At 45.8% G+C, this 16,504-nt stretch overlaps 1 protein-coding gene across 8 annotated transcripts; it reads left to right on the plus strand.

Annotated features, from left to right (window-relative positions):
- Window positions 1–29: 29 nt before the first annotated feature.
- Window positions 30–11,555, plus strand: LOC133504398 (protein IWS1 homolog). Of its 8 annotated transcripts, none has more exons than XM_061826588.1 (16): window positions 268–398; window positions 1,673–1,732; window positions 2,049–2,131; window positions 3,513–4,164; window positions 4,317–4,376; window positions 4,806–5,019; window positions 5,582–5,639; window positions 6,169–6,275; window positions 6,565–6,715; window positions 6,804–6,886; window positions 7,245–7,374; window positions 8,981–9,098; window positions 9,179–9,290; window positions 10,245–10,301; window positions 10,849–10,960; window positions 11,286–11,555. In XM_061826588.1, exons 2-16 carry the CDS (start codon window positions 1,690–1,692, stop codon window positions 11,409–11,411), a joined length of 2,106 nt encoding a protein of 701 aa, XP_061682572.1. In that variant the 5' UTR covers window positions 268–398; window positions 1,673–1,689; the 3' UTR covers window positions 11,412–11,555. The 8 variants fall into 8 exon arrangements, with proteins under 8 accessions (XP_061682570.1, XP_061682574.1, XP_061682572.1 ...); XM_061826589.1 differs by lacking the exon at window positions 268–398 and adding an exon at window positions 436–1,165; XM_061826587.1 differs by lacking the exon at window positions 268–398 and adding an exon at window positions 436–1,109.
- The last annotated feature ends 4,949 nt before the right edge of the window (window positions 11,556–16,504 follow it).

Below are 16,504 nucleotides of genomic sequence, written 5' to 3' on the forward strand. Positions count from 1 at the left end.
TTTGAATTGGAAAATTACAGCACAGCACGTCAGGAACAACAACTCTCGAAGTGTGCTACAAGAACCAACAGTGGTTCGCCTGCTCCCTCTCATAGTCTGCAAAATTATCATTGGCTAGGAAAAGTTTAGTTGTACAGGTATTCACATTTTTTGTACAGTACACGGGAAGATGAGCTGGAGGTGGCAGAAATGAAGATGTTGACGTTAGAGAGGATTAGAAATTAAGACAAAGTTGGATGCTTTTGAGACAAGTTTCGAAAGAGCACATTTTGATGGAAGAAGGGTGCTGAGGAAGACCAAAGAGAAGGATAATGGATGTTGTGAGGAAGAGAGGAAGATGCAGGAGTTGGGCTCCCATGGAAAAAGATGTGACGACACCGTCTGGGACAAGTCCAAAGGTAAAGTGGAAATGCAGTACACCAGCATTGAAGCTTTGCACATTTTTATTTTTGGCAGTCTTGTATTTTCGACTTTTGTGTGGCACATTTAAATTGAATTTTTAATGAAGTATTGTTTTCCTCCGTCTGTTAACTTTCAAATGTTACTTTTATAGTGGCTTACTATATTTATAAATAAACATTTTATTGGAAACGGAACATTATTTTTGACGAACCCTTAGACCCACCATGCTACAGTATTTTAATTTTGGTCATGGTGACTGTACTTGGAGAGACAGGTTTTTTTTTGGGGGGGGGGTGTTTGTTTTTTGCTTTTACTTTGTGTAAAAAGTTTTTTTTAATTATTATTTCGTTATACTGTTTTGCATTGGTAAATCAGCTTCCTTTTGAGGAAATTAACCACGTTGTACAAAGCCTTTTTGCTAACTTTCTCAGTTTCTCTCCCCTGAGTTAAGAGCTAGCTTTTCAGTAGACATAAAAAAACATCTTTCGACAGGCAATCCAGTTTTGAGTGCTGAAACCCTGACGTCATAAACGTTACCTTCTCCTCCTTTGTGACGTCATGACGCAAAACTTGGTGGAAACGGAAAATAGTCACTGATGTAGATTGTTTATACGACGTGCCGACTGCGACACGAGGCTGGGAAGGTCGAAGTCAGCGTATTCACTGCTTGTGTGCGGCAGTAAACCAAGAAAAGACCAACGATGCCGGTACATTGTCTTGCATCCAGTCGCATAAATTGGAGCACAATTACGACAAGGGAACAGTGAGTTCGTTTTACGTACAAAAAAAATATATATATATATATATATAAACTTATTTAAAGATACGCTACTTAAAATATGGAATTTATATCGAATATTTTGGTATTGATAACACTGTAATCCATCATTAGGATAATCAATTGAGGAATAAGAAAGTTACGACCTTAGTTGTGTGTCCATGCATTGCCCTCTCGGGGAACGTCGACCTTTTCAAGATGGCCGCCTCGTAGGTGCGTCGGTTAGCAGGCCGAATCTGTTGTGCTGGCGTATTTATACCTATAGTTCGGGGATTTTGTTTGCTTATTTGTTTCGTCATTATAAGGCGCCGGTTAGTTTTGCGCACGCGCATATGATCGACCAGCTCCATTTTGGCTCGCCTTTTTCCTACAACAAGCGGCGGCTACCCCGATGGTAGCGGAAGCCCAACTGTCTTCTTTTCGTCCAAGTTCCGTTGATAAAGTGTGGCTAGGATAAGAGTTGTCGCGTGTGCTTGTTGTTTCAACTTCTAGCCGTCTTCGTCTGAAAAATGGACGGAGAGGAGGACGAGTTCATGTCTGGGAGCCACTCCGGTAAACACTTTTGTCTTTTTTTGCTACATAAGCTCACCCAGTGACCTCAGAATTTTTAAATCTCAATTAACTCTTGTACCTCAATGTTATTTCATTTTACCTCGCCCTTGTTAAGTCAGTCCCCCCGCCCCTCCATTAAAAAGAAAAGTGAAAACTGCAAGGAAGACCGCCTCTCTGATCTCTAATAAGTACAATACCAGGAACTCCTGTACTCTTAAATCCTATACCAGCACACCATACAATATGAAATCATCATAAAACATTACTTTTGGGACAATCTCCCCTAAAATTTGTCAAAAGTCTTTTTGATCCGTAGACGACGGAGGCGGAACTCCAGTCCAGGATGAGCATCTGGCATCAGACGGCGAGGACATGAGCAGCAACAAGCATCATTCTGAGGTCAGCCTGTTTGCCACAATCACTTCACTTAGCAGCAGGCAACAAGATCCCGTCTAAAAAAGTGACCTCAGTTACCACAAAATAAATCTGGATAGATGCCAAATGTTGAGGGTTTTTGCCAGTTCTGTGTGTGCTATTTGCCAAGAAAACTAACTCCAATAGATTAATTCTCAAATGAGGATTTGCAAATTGGTGACGCTTGACCGTATTGAAAAAACAAACAAACAAACTTGTTATTCTTTGTGACGGCACGGTGGATCAGCTGGTAAAGCGTTGACCTCACAGTTCTGAGGTCCCGGGTTCATTCCCGGACACGCCTGGGTGGAGTTTGCATGTTCTCCCCATGCCTGCATGGGTTTTCTCCAGGCACTCTGGTTTCCTCCCACATCCGAAAAACATGCAACATTATTGGACACTCCAAATTGCCCCTAGGTGTGATTGTGAGTGCGGCTGTTTGTCTCCATGTGGCCTGCGATTGGGACAGGCTCCAGCGCTCCCCGCGACCCTCGTGAGGATAAGCGGCAAAAGAAAATGGATGGATGGTATTCTTGGAAAGAGTTATACATTTCATACAAAATTTTGATTCTCCATCTATTTTCCATATCACTTCTCTTCGCGTGGGTCACGGGTGGGCTGGTGTCTATCCCAGCTGACTGGGTGAGAGGCAGGATGCACCCCAAACTGGTCGCCCCCTAATCACAGGGCACAGCTAGACAAACAATCTTTCACACCTGGAACGTAAATCAATAAAAGTCATATATTTTCAAAAAATATTTTATATTGTTTAAGTCTTGTACAGAGGAACCTGGATTTACAAACGTAATCAAACTAAAGAAAAGGTTGATGGATGTTGTGAGGGGGGACATGAGGACAGTGGGTGTTAGAGAGGATGATGCACGATGGAGAAAGATGACACACTGTGGCGACTCCTAACGGGAAAAGCCGAAAGGAAAAAGGAAAGGAAAAGAAGATCTATTCTGCCACTCCTTTCATGAATATTGGTAATGTTTCCCATTGAAATGAGTGAAATGCAATTCATTCTAGTCACAGAATAAAGTTATAGTTGGCTTTTTTGCCAATTTGGATGTAGTTGAACATAACAGTGCAATATGGAAATATTTAGAACACTTTATGATGATGAAACAGCATGGCATGATGGCTAGCTAATCACTGTGCTACGCCTTGACTTTTCTGTACACTGTACACTTTGATAACCGCGTGCATTATGGGATGCAGTGGCCCTATCCATGGTGAGCGTAAACAAGGCTGTGAAGGATGCATGGGAAAGTGTGCACAAACCAAGATTGTTTTGGTGGGGACGTAGTTAGTAAATCGAGATGTTGTACATGCTATGTCATCTGTGAATTTGTGCTCAACGAAGACGCAATGTCATCGTTTGGGGCATCAGGATGAGGGCAGCAACGAGGAGTACGCATCCTACAACAAACGGCGAGACGACAGCGACTCCGACAACGACGCCAGACGAGACGCTGATAGTGACTCGGAGGCGGAAGCGGCCGTTCGCCGGAGCGACTCCGATGAGGAACCTCCGAGGCCTGCCGTCAGTGACGACGATGACTCGGTGGCTAAACACAGGGTGAGCGCCTCAGCGGACGAGGACGAGGCACCAATCGAACACGCCGCCTCGAACAATGAGGAGCCCGAGGCGTCCTCCGCCCGGCGTAGAGGGAGCGACTCAGAGAGGGAGGAGGACGGAGGCCGAGCGGCGGCAGGGAGCGACTCTGACAACGAGGACGTCAAAGCCAAATCCCCCGTTGACAGCGAATCTGACGCGGAGACGCCGGTCAGACGCGAGGCGGCGGCCTCACCCGACTCCGGCGACGAGTCGGACACGCGGCTGCGGGGGAGCGACGAGCGGCCGGTAGGCGAGCGGAAGGCTGTCGTGCGGTCAGACAGCGAGGACGACCACGGCGAGGGGAGGAAGGATGCCGACGATGTTCCAGGAAGTGACAGAGACGCACAAGAGGCGCCGAAAAACTCAGACAACAGTGACGATGACGACGAGCTGCCAGGTAATCAAGTCGACGCACTTGGGACCTCCCCGAGGTTTCAGCATTTCATATGCGGAAAAATACAAGTGACAGCTGACGTCCCGATCGAAGGGAGCGACGTGTCACTGCATGCTGCTCAATCATTGATGAAGGCTTGCATGTTCGCGTTGCAGTGAAGAGGAAGAAAGCCGTCGTCTCAGACAGCGACGAAGACCAGGAGGCGGCCAAACCGGGTGAGGCTTTTTAAAATGTATTCCTCCCATGAAATCAATGGGTAATGTGAGCAACTCATGAAAGAGAAATATGCGTGAAGCATGCTTATCAAACAGAGAGGATTTGGGCACATTTAACAAATTATCCATTTTCAATGTAGTTGTTGATTTATTTGATAACTGATTAGTTCCTGATTAATTTAATTGTTGCATGTCTACATTTAACTTTTATATTAATTTTAATAGTTTGTTGATTCAAGTATTTTTTCCTCAATTTTAATGTGATGAATGAAAATCAATTGTTTTAATATTAAAATAAACTCTTTGACATGGTAAAAAAAAAAAAAAAAAACACTTTTTCATACTTTGTAGTAGTTAATCTTATTTTGTTTGTTTGAAAAACCAAAAGTGGGCCTCGAGCACCAAAGTTTTCCACGGTCGTGTCCGCAGCCGTCAAGAGGAGTCGTGCGGTTTCCGACGACGACTCGGACAGTGACGCCGAGTCGGGCGGGATCGACAAGAGCATGGCGGCCAAGCTCCGAGAGCTCGGCTCGGACAGCGGCAGCGACGACGACGACGGCGGGCGCGCCCGGTCCGTGGCCGAGGACAAAGACGAGAAAGCGCTCTTTGGGAGCGACAGCGACGACGACGACAACCAGGAGGAGTGAGTTTGCCACTGTGTTCCGCTGTGCAACCAGTATTGGAAGACCTCCTATAATCCAGTTACATTAAAAAAAAAAACATTAAAGCTCTGCCTCAAAGCTTCGCAGTGACCAGTTAGCCCGTTAACAGCCAACTCGACCATCTCATTGACTCAATCCCATGTCACTCACCCGGCCAGGCCACACCTTTTAAAGCTACACACATTTAATGTCTACAACGTGACAGTGTAAGAGAGGAGGATGCTACTCCAAGTGGAAAAATGTATGTGGAGGGCGGGGGGGCAACCCTCCAAACAAGTCAATTCAGATCACAGATACTTCCCTGTAAAAACCAGTAAATGTGTTGAAAACGCTGCATGTAAAGAGGCCGCCTCCTCCATCTTTGTGAGTGATTAAAAAGTACAAAATATACAAAACTGGCTATATTCAACATTTTTGTTTGGAAAATGTGTTTGATTGCACAAAGTTATTCAATGACCTTTGGTTATTTGGCTACAAGTGAATTAATTGTAATTTGTACACTTAAGACAGATATCTCTCATCTGATTCTTGTGTGTCCTAAAGGAAAATGATCGCAGACATCTTTGGGGAGTCTGGAGACGAGGATGAGGAGGAGTTCACGGTGAGCACAATGTGGAAGTGATGTTAGGTGTGAGGTCTGACGTGGGGGTGTACCGACAAACTGTTTTGAATGTTTTCATGCTTCTGAATAATTCGAACATCTTCTAAGTGTGGTGAATGGAGCAGAGAAGATTGCATTCGCCATGTGATCTCTGCAATGATATATTTCATACAATGATGTATGCCCTTGATGGGACATACTTCGTGGTGCAAAAGCCTTAAGGCCAGGGCTAGTATTATTTATTTATTGTGGGGGGAAAAATCATCTTTTTTCACAGCATCGTGCAAAAAAAAAAAAAAATCACACCTTTGTTGAAGGAAGATATGTTTTGTTAGCATCAGGATAAAAGTACAGATACAGGAATATATTTTCATTATTTTAGTCAAAAGTTAGTGGTTTTGCTACTTTTAAATGGGCTGTCTGTCACCCCCTATTTTTAGTGTGAGCACACACGCTGGGATAGCCGCCGACATTTACAGCAATCAGCAGATGCTAAGTGCTAATTCTCTGTCCGCGTTTGTGTGCGCAGGGCTTCAACCAGGAGGACCTGGAGGGCGAAAAGGAGAAGGCCAAGGAGAAGCAGCAGGAAATGGACGACTCGGACTCTGACGAGGGCGTTCACCGTAGGGGCCAAGAGTGAGTCGCATGCGAACACCTGGCACAATGTGCCATTCTAATAATAGTTCAAAGCGGCCCACATTGAAAGCTTACAAGTAGAATTTAAAACTTTGCACAATAACACACTGCATTATATATTACCAATAATGTCATACAAATGAATGATAGAATTTTTTATTATTTATTTTTTTTTTTTTTTTGTCAAACGTGCATGTTCCCCTGTGCGGAAAAGCTTTGGAGAGCCCTTCTGCAAAACAAGGAGGAATTTTATCGCTCTTACTTGTCTTTTTGCCACTTGCGTGTCCAGCACCAGCTTCATGTCCGACTTCGACATCATGCTGGCTCGCAAGAAGGCCATGAGCGGCAAGCGGCGGCGCCACCGAGACGGCGGAACGTTTATCAGCGACGCCGACGACGTGGTTAGCGCCATGGTCACCAAGATGAACGAGGCCGCCGAGGTCTGACTGGCGAATGCAAAAATGTAAAAATAACTCCAAACTGCTTCTGCTGGATAGGCCCAACTGGGTTGTGTCGCTCGTGTTCCAGGAGGACCGAACACTGAACAGTGCCAAGAAACCAGCGCTGAAGAAGCTGACTCTGCTGCCTCAAGTGGTCATGCACCTGAAAAAGTATGATTTTTCTTCTTTATGTATATGTATTTAGAGTGACTGTTCATGTAGCCTACATCTCAAGTGATTGGTGTCTAAAGCTTAATTTATATAGTTCAGTTGAAAAAATCTAACTGTGCACTACATACTCTTGTTTTTTTGTTTTTTTTTTTTTTTCAATATGTATAATTTGTTGATTGGAGTGGACAAATACAAAATTCCAACATTAAGAAACAGTGAAGAAAGTCTCAAAGGTTTTTAATTTAGTAATTACAATTTTCGCTCTGAAGTGTCATCATTACAGAGGTACAGTAGTTCAAACTACAAGCTTATCAATTTGCTACCCGCTCCAAACCCAAAGTTGTCTTTCACTCCTCAGGCAGGACCTGAAGGAAACGTTCATCGACAGCGGCGTCATGTCGGCCATCAAGGAGTGGATCAGCCCGCTTCCCGACAAATCGCTCCCAGCGCTTCGCATCCGAGAGGAGCTGCTCAGGATCCTCCAGGAAGTGAGTACATCGCCAGCCTCAGGTTCTGCGTCAGGCAGCCGACGTTTCATCATACGCAGTCTGATCGTCCAGAAGCTTAGAAGCTTGTTAGGACTGTGGCGGAACCGCATTTTAACTGATCTTGCATGTAAACAAAGGACCTGTTTGAGCCAGTGCATGAGTAATTTGCATATGTCCCCGAGGACGGAAGAGTTTGGATCAGTTTTGGATGAACTTTAAAACTTTCCAAACATTTTTAAGCTTTTTTTAATATCTTTACTAAAATAAATAAAATGTTTGACTGTGGCGGCACGGTCGATCAGCTGGAAAGCGTTGCCCTCACAGTTCTTAGGTCCTGGGTTCAATCCCGGGCCTCTCTCCCTTTGTGGAGTTTGCATATTTTCCCCGTTCCTGTGTGGGTTTTCTTCGGAGACTCCGGTTTCCTCCTACGTCGCCAAAACATGCAAAATAAATTGGACACTCTAAATTGCCCCTAGGTGTGATTGTGAGTGTGGCTGTTTGTCTCTATGTGGCCTGCAATTGACTGGCAACCAGTTCAGGGTGTACTCCACCTCCTGCCCATTGACAGCTGGGATAGGCTCCAGCAGTCCCTGCGACCCTTGCGAGGTTAGGTGGCTAAGAAAATGGATAGATGTTGGGCCGTGTCGTGTGTTTAAGACCGCCCAAAAAAATTAAACAATTTTGTATTGTATGGTTATATTTAGTCTCTCCACCGTGGCCCTGGGTCGTGCCCGGAACACCTCGCCAGGGAGACGTCTGGGACATATCTGAATCAGATACCCCAGCCACCTCATCTTGGCAGGGCTCAGTATCCCTCCGGAAGAGTTGGATGGAAGTGGCTGGGGAAAGCGAAGTCTGGCCGTCCTTGTTAAAGCTACTGCCCCTGCAACTGGACCCAGAGAAGCGGTAGAAGATGGATAGATGGTTGTATTTAGGCTATGAAAAAAAATGGTTTGATATAAGGGACAATTGGTGAAAACAGATGACCTCCTCGCATCCCCGCTTAGTCTGTTCAATTGAGTTTTCATAGTATTTACAAGAATATACATTTAGGGAAGAATCGAGCAGGAGATTGACAGGCGGATCTGCAGTCTCCAGTGATGCGGACTTTGTATCAGTCCTTGGTGGTGAAGAAGGAGCTAAGCCGGAAGGTGAGGCTCTCTATTTACTCGTCTAAAGGACAAGATGCCAGCGGCCAAAAATCCCTTTGAGGACTGGTGAGAAGCTCGGTCATTGCGAGGGGGCTCTGATTTGAGCCATTATTCTTCCACATTGAGAAAAGCCAGATGAGGTTGCTCGGGCATCTGATTCAGAGGCCTCCTGGAGGTTTCCCTAATCAGTTGTTTCGGGCACATCCCACCAGGAGGAGACCCTTGGGACGGAAGACCTGAATGAAGTGGCTGGGGTCTGGACTTCCTTGTTTCAGTTGCTGCCACAGCGACCCAACCTCAGATGTGCAGAAAAAAGTGAATGAATGGATTTCTTGTCCGTGATCATAATATATAAATGTACTGTATGCCGGAGTAAACGTGTAATCGTCACCAAATCAACAGCTGGAGTCCCCCACCCGTTTTACCTTATCCTTTGATTTGTGTTCGCTCCTCAGCTGCCGAGCGTGTGTCAGGAGACGCTGAAGCACAGCGGCATCGGCCGCGCCGTCATGTTCCTGTACAAGCACCCCAAAGAGTCGCGATCCAACAAAGACCTAGCCCTCAAGCTCATCAGTAAGAAGCCATCGCCGTGCCGCCGCCTCCTTCCAGCTCTTTCTTGCCGTCAAGCTCCATTCCTGTTGTGTGCGCGGCAGACGAGTGGTCACGGCCCATCTTCGGCCTGACATCCAACTACAAGGGAATGACGCGAGAGGAGCGGCAGCAGCGGGACCTGGACCAGCAGATGCCTCAGCGCAGACGATTAAGGTAGTTACCAGTGCTTACTTCTTGTTTATAGGCCGCACATCTGCCTCAACATTTCACCTTTAATATCTTTGCATCCTGACATCATGATCACCACCAATCACACAGCTGTAGGGCTGAGCCCATTTGGCCTTACAATAAAACTGCATTCATTCAGTTTTATTGTAAGGGATGTTTGGTGGTGGTCGGATGGGCCAGGCTGTAGGCGCAGAATGGCAGCCGTGCGTCTGTGTAATCATTTATATGCAGTTTGAGACTTATCTGTTCCAAAAAGTATGACTATAATAGATTTTAAAGTTCTGTCTATACATCACTAAATGGTTTAGGTCCTGAATACATGAAAGAAATGCAAATGGAATACTAACCCAGTAGGGCTCTGAAATCAACTAACTCGGGTCTAATAATGGAGTCCAAAGCAGATATGGTGAAGCATCATATAGCTATTATGCTGCAAAAAATTGAAGAAGTTACCAACAGAGGTGATGTCAGCCCAAAGTGTGAGTGTTTTCAAATCCAGATTAAAAACAGAGAGTACTTCCACTTTTCAGTCATATTTATCACACTACAAGCTGTTTTAATTGTACTTTTTTCAAATGTATTTATTTGTGTATTTTAATGCTTTTAATTATGTAAAGCACATCGAGTTACCTTGTGTATGAAATGTGCTTTTAATAGAGAATAGCTATAGTTGAAATTGAACATATAGAAAACCACATAAACTATAAATAACTAACAAAATAGATAAATGAACACGCAAAACCATTTACTTCGAATAGAATCGAAACTGATCATATAGCTGAAATTTTGATTGAATGTCACGAAAAGTGGGCACTCACCCTAAATTAAGGAGGTCCAAACGCCCAAGGTTCTGCTTCGTGTTTGGGTGCCGCGTCACGCCATGGACAATAATCACACCACCGTCCATGCTGACCTCGTCTTTCTCTTTTGTCTGTGCAGTTCCGCAGGGCAGACTCCCCGTAGGGACCTGGAGAAACAGCTGACTGGAGAAGAGAAGTAAGATTCCACTGCTAGTGTTACTTCAGGGTGATCTGTTGCTCCTGTTGCCGTGGTAACATGCTCCTTCAGGAAGCGGTGACGGCTCTGTTGGTGTCACGGATGCCCCGATTATCATTTTTTCCCGCTCCCAGTACGCGTACTCGTATTTTAGTACTCAGTAATTACATTGTGTCATGCAGTTGTGACCAAAGTATTTTATTTTGGTCAATACATTCCAAAATAATAACACTGTACATACTTCATGTTTCACTCAAAGTGAAGCCTTTTTAGTCACAACACAATGAATAAATTCCTTATTACAAAAGATAACGAATCATTACAACTGTGGCCGTATGGTGTGGAAATCCAGCATTCAAATGCAAATGTCAATTTCTGATTTTGTAATACTATAAGCACATGTGGACATTTGGCCGAAACGAGCCAGGGTGGCAATGTACTATGTGCAATATTATCGCAAATACCGGTAGCAGACATTGGCTTGGCATGACGCACTTTTGAAAATGTTGACTTTTCTGGTTGTGTTGCCCTGCGCCCGTGTCCACAGAGCACTGCGACCGGGCGACCCGGGTTTCTGCGCCAGGGCCCGAGTCCCCATGCCCTCCAACAAAGACTACGTCGTGCGACCCAAATGGAACGTGGAGATGGAGTCCAGCAGGGTGAGCACTTTCAGAATCTTCATCTTCGCCATTCAGAGAAGTTGAACATTGGAGTCTTCTGTAGCTTGTTTTTCCTACTGGTCATAATCATGTGAGTAAGCGGTATTAAAACTTGATCAAACTGGATTGAACAAAATCTGAGCATTTTATTTGAAGGCCAAGTGCAGATGGATCATCATTGTGTAAATGTATTAGTAAAGTGTTTTATGGAAAGAAAAGTCATCTTGGGTTGATGAAGGAGGAAGTAAATGGCAATTAGGCTTGCCAGCCATCGTCAGCGTTGGAAAATGAAGGTTTGAAGCCCGATGATGCGTTTCCCCCGCAGGGTCCCGTGAAAAAAGGCATGTCCCGGGTGGACAAGCAGATGCGTCGCTTCGCAGACATCCGCCGCCTCACCAAGACGGGACACGCCGTGAAAATCAGTGTGGAGGGAAACCGCATGCCGCTATAGGATGGTTTTGCTTTTCTTTGCATTTTTTTTTTCTCGTTTGTTTGTTTGGTTTGTTGGTTGGTTGGTTCAGTGGGACACAAAAGAGAGGTCTTACTCTGTTCCTGTTTTTAAATGCTCCCCACGAAGCCCAATCCGCTCTGTTGATGTTTTCAGAAGTTGAAATATGTCATCTGCGGTCTTCTAAAGGATGAGCGTGTCACATAATGGTCTGAGAAACACGTGGCTCATACTCAATATTAAGCAATGCTGATGATGGAGAACCTTTGTGTACTCTGTTCTGGGTCCAGGATGCTTTTCTTAATAAAAACAAGACAAAAAAAAAACAACAACATAGCCAACTGATCTCTTTCTGTCAGGCATACATACATACATGACACTTCTTATAATACTACAATCTGGTCAAGTCTACAAAATATGGCGATCATGTTAACATCTGGGAAGACTAAGATAGACAAATAGCAACCATGACAATGTATTGGACTTGTTCTATACAAGGATATTGGAAAAGAAATAATTCGTAATGACTTTTTTTTTTTTTTTTTTTTTTTTTTTTTAAGTCCTCCAGACCAGGGCTCCCGAGTCATACCTAGCTCTTTTCAATGTTGCATATGGCTCGCAGGGAGAACCCTCGGTTCTTGTACTTGGGGCCACCGTGGGGCAGCAGATAGCAAGCCGTTGCTGAGGGAAGGGCTCGGCGTGATGATGATGATAGAAATCAAGCTCAGATCTTTTGTATTATTTGGTTGATTAAGGGGGCAGGAAAATTTTAGTCTTAAGATGCTTTGAGTGGTCGTTGTCCTACGACAACGACAAAGCCCAGTCTCGGGGTTGGTTCAGGTCTCCTGGGATGAGGGACGCAACACTGGAAAGATCCAGAAAGCACAAGAGATGTTTTCTCAACAAAGGCTCACCACGAGGACATCAGCTGCAATTACCCAACATACAAGTTACCCTCCGCCAAATCCCGTGTACGTATTTAATCAACTATCAGGTGAAACAATTCAGAATTATTTGTTTATAATCGATTAATTACTTGTTGAACTTAAATGTCCAAATCTTCACAATTTCTTCCAACAGTAAATTTCAGTCACTGTATTTTCTATAGTAAAGATAAAGCAGTAAATAATTTGATTCATGAAAATAAAGTGGACTCATGGCGTTTTTGTTTCATCAAAATAAGACATTTGCAATTGCATGCTTGGTAAACAATGATCAACATTTTCTTCCCAAATCTAAAAGCAGTGCATTTGGTTCTTTTGAGTCTTGTTTTTAACTTTTGTACTCCATGTACACAAATACTATTGTTTTATTTTCGGATGTTTGATTCCCCACAAATGGCATCGGTACTGCATGTTCACACAGCCATGAAACTAAAAGCGATTCACGTGGGCAACGTTTTATTGGCGTCGGTCATATTTTACCCACTCGGGGATTTCAAAGTAACAATGCACTCGCTTCATCCAGTCTGTGGCCTTGCGTCTCCTTTCAGACGCTTGGCACGCGCCGGCAGCGGCCTCGCTCGAGCAGCCAATCGGAGGACTCGTAGGCCGCCGATGTCACCCGGCACGCCGCCGGGCGACACCCGAGCCGGTCTCAGTAACGTGTCATTACTCGGTTGCGCGCGGTGGAAATAATGGTCCCCATATAATGTTTGTGGACAAATGTAACGAGACCACGATTCTTCGGAGGAATGAGGGCGGGGTAGCCCGGGAGAAAAGGACGTCGAAACTCGGGTTGCAAGTGAGAAGCATTCACGGTGAACGTCCCTCAACCGCCTCAATGCTGGGATTAGCGGCACGATTTCACCTGGCAATACAGTCGGGCCTTCGGATTGATTTCCTGATAGCGCAGAAAGGAGCACATTTTACACATTCTGATCATTTGCACCACGAAGCAACCGGTGAGAGCATTGGCCTCACAGTTCTGAAGGCCCGGGTTCAAATCCTGCCCCCACCTGTGTGGAGTTTGCATGTTCACCCCATGCCTGCGTGAGTTTTCTCCGGGCACACCGATTTCCACCCACGTTCCAAAAACATGCATTGATTGGAGACTCTAAATTGCCCCTAGGTGTGATTGTGAGTGCGGCTATTTGTCTCTATGTGCCCTGCGATTGGTTGGCAACCAGTTCAACTCGACTCAGTTCGACTCCTGCCCGTTAACAGCTGGGATAGGCTCCAGCACTCTCTGGGACCCTCGTGAGCATAAGCGGTGAAGAAAATGGATGGATGACCATGTAGTATCCGCTAGCTTAATGCTAACACACAATGGTGACTCCCATAGACGGGAGCTAATCAATTGCAGTGTTTCCGAACACGAACGGTGCCGCAACACATAGACAGATAACATAGCTGCACTCACAGGCGTGGATGCTTGAGCTTCTGCGAAGAAAGTGCGGCGCAATGAAGAATCTACAGTCTAGGGATGTCTGCCCACAGGTGGCCAAGGTGGACGCACCAGGAGGAGCAGCACAATGTCCATTCAAGGCAAGTAAAAAGTCTGACGAAAATTGCTCAAGTCTTGACGTTTGATTTATTTATGTCACTACTAAATGTTGTTATAGAGTGTGATTTTACTCTAAAAATGCATTACAAAAATATTTGGGGGGGGGGGGCAGGGCTGTAACGTATTAATGGCATTTCCATTAATTTCAATGCAGGAAGATGATTTGTGACGAGTGATTTTAGACAGGAGTGTGGCGATAACACAAATAAAACAGATGGTGGTGATGAGCCCGCCCGTCAAGTGTGAAATCAAACAAGCAAGTGAATGTTGAATTATGTGATCATTTCTGAAAATAAGTTACAGTTTGCAGAAAGGGGGGTGGGGGGTGGGGTCAAGTCCATCAATGTCAAATGTCAGCGGCAGCCCGAGAGGCCAATCACATACTCGATGAAAAAGAAGATCCGTTTGACTCAGTGCTTCAGTGCGAACGATCGGTGGTCACTCCAGCCACACAAAAGTATTTGCAAGACAGCACCAAAGTTTTCCCTCAGAGGGGGCTTCTTTGGAGCCCGCTCGGGGGTGTTGCCTCGCTTGCTCTTTGTCCGAGGCCTTTAATTGCGCCCCCGCCCCTCAGCGGGCTATCATTGCGGACCAAAAAGCGGGGGCTGAGATTAGCGGCAACAAGCTCGCGGCTAATCAGCACTTTCCTGTGGTCGCACGCAACACAAAACAAAGTGTGCGTGTACCCAGTGTATATTTTCACTTTTTTGCTCGTTTTTGAGGGGTGGGGTGTTAATTTAAGTGTGCCGTGACCTGCTGTGCGCAAGTCAAACGCTCCAGCTTGTTTTTAGTTCATCTCTACGGGGGGGCAAGGCACACACTTTAGATTAACCAGCCGGGTTAACACGCTCACACACTACCTGATAGTTTGCAGTTTTTCTTGCAGAATTCATTAAAGTGGTCACCTGGGAAAAGACAAACATTTTTTGTGTAAAAAAAAAAAAAAACAAAAACGAACATAAGGTTAATTAACATCTATTTTGCCTGAATTTCACAAAACATTTCTCGACACTCGCACAAATGCGTCAATCGGGGTCAAAAAAAACTCAAAAGTGTCGTTTTAGTTGCTTCTCGTCTTGACAGAAATACGGGGTTTTGATTAATCGCGGTACACCCTGAAATGGTTGCCTTGAATCGCCTCTGATGCGTCCAAAACAAGCATGGACGTTCATCTCTTTGAAGTCCACGCATTTCTACTAGTACGTTAGGTTTGCTGAAGCGCGACTGGTCTCTGATGGTTTCTTTGCGTGTCACGAGTGTGACTGACAGATGAAGTTGTCACTTCTTTATAACTTTAAGGAGGGCGTCATATGTTCTGATGCAGCTAACGTCTTAGTGAAGACGACGGGCCTTCTGCTGGCGGCCGTCGGACCGGGCGGCCGCCGCTGGCGTCCGACGGTTCCCGCCGGCCGTCCCGCCCTCGTTAGGGTCCCGGCGGGGATCGGGAACGGGAGGCGGGGCGGGCCGGATTTAGCATCTGCGCTCACAACCCGAGAGTTAGACCACCGCGTGGACCACCTCTAGTCCCACAAGTGACGTATGTGGCATTTTGGACCCTCCGATTTGAGTCTGGGCCGATGATTTGCTCCAGGTCTTGTATGGCATCACATCAGTTATACTAAGCATGGCTTCAGTAGCGCTTCAATCCCAGATTCTGGATTGGTGGTGGAACAGAATGTGTGTGTAGCGGGGTGCCCTTGAGTTTTTAAAATGATTTTATTCGTGTACGGTCTGGAACAGATTGAAAACTGTCAAATTTTGAAAAATCCTCGTGTGTGTACCAGGCTTCTGCAGTCACTTGGTCCAGTTCTTGGCTCGGTGGTGGGATCCCGAGACCTGAATCTTCCCTGGGACATCCTTCCAGTGGATCGTGCATCCGGGAGGCATCGTAAACACCTGCCCCAGACACATCATCTGACACCTCCCCATGCAGAGGACCCCCTCCCGGAGAACCTGGGACCCCGACAACTCCAGCGAAAAACAAACTTGGTGCGATATTGGGGTTGCACTGCTGCCATCATATCAAATGCTTGTAATTAACGGCAAATACAATTTCAGCTTTTCTAGTAGGCTTATCCTGCCTTTTTTTTTTTTTTTTCAGCTATTGAGCAGAACCCTGAAGCATTTGTGCTAAGACCCATTGCTATATAGAACTGGTCCTAAGCCTCAGTTCCAGCCGAAGAAAACCGTCTCATGTTCCTGGCGTTCTCTTTTGGTGACGAAAATGTCGCGCTTGCACTAGAGGTTACTTTTGGACTTCTGGCAAGAACTTTTGCAAGAACTCCCTTGAAATCTGTGGGAAATGGTTGACCTTGGTGTCCGCAGATGGGCAGACGAGGCCCTGCCCGCTCTCCGCCCCCCTGAGGTCCGGTGCCCGCTCAAGGCTAGCAGCTGGTCCGCTGGTTAATCCCTCGTTCCGCTGCCGGACGCGGGCAAACGTTTGTCCGTCTACGCCGTCCCCCCAACCCCACCCGGGGGCTAATTGGAAAAGGAGAGGCCCGGCGTGTCGCCGCGGTAACAAGCCGGGCATCAAAGTGGCCCACCTGCTGAGGGACACGCCCACCTGACGCACACACACACGCCACTGACTT

This window comes from Syngnathoides biaculeatus, chromosome 8, assembly GCF_019802595.1.
Source record: "Syngnathoides biaculeatus isolate LvHL_M chromosome 8, ASM1980259v1, whole genome shotgun sequence".
Taxonomy (NCBI): Eukaryota; Metazoa; Chordata; class Actinopteri; order Syngnathiformes; family Syngnathidae; genus Syngnathoides; species Syngnathoides biaculeatus.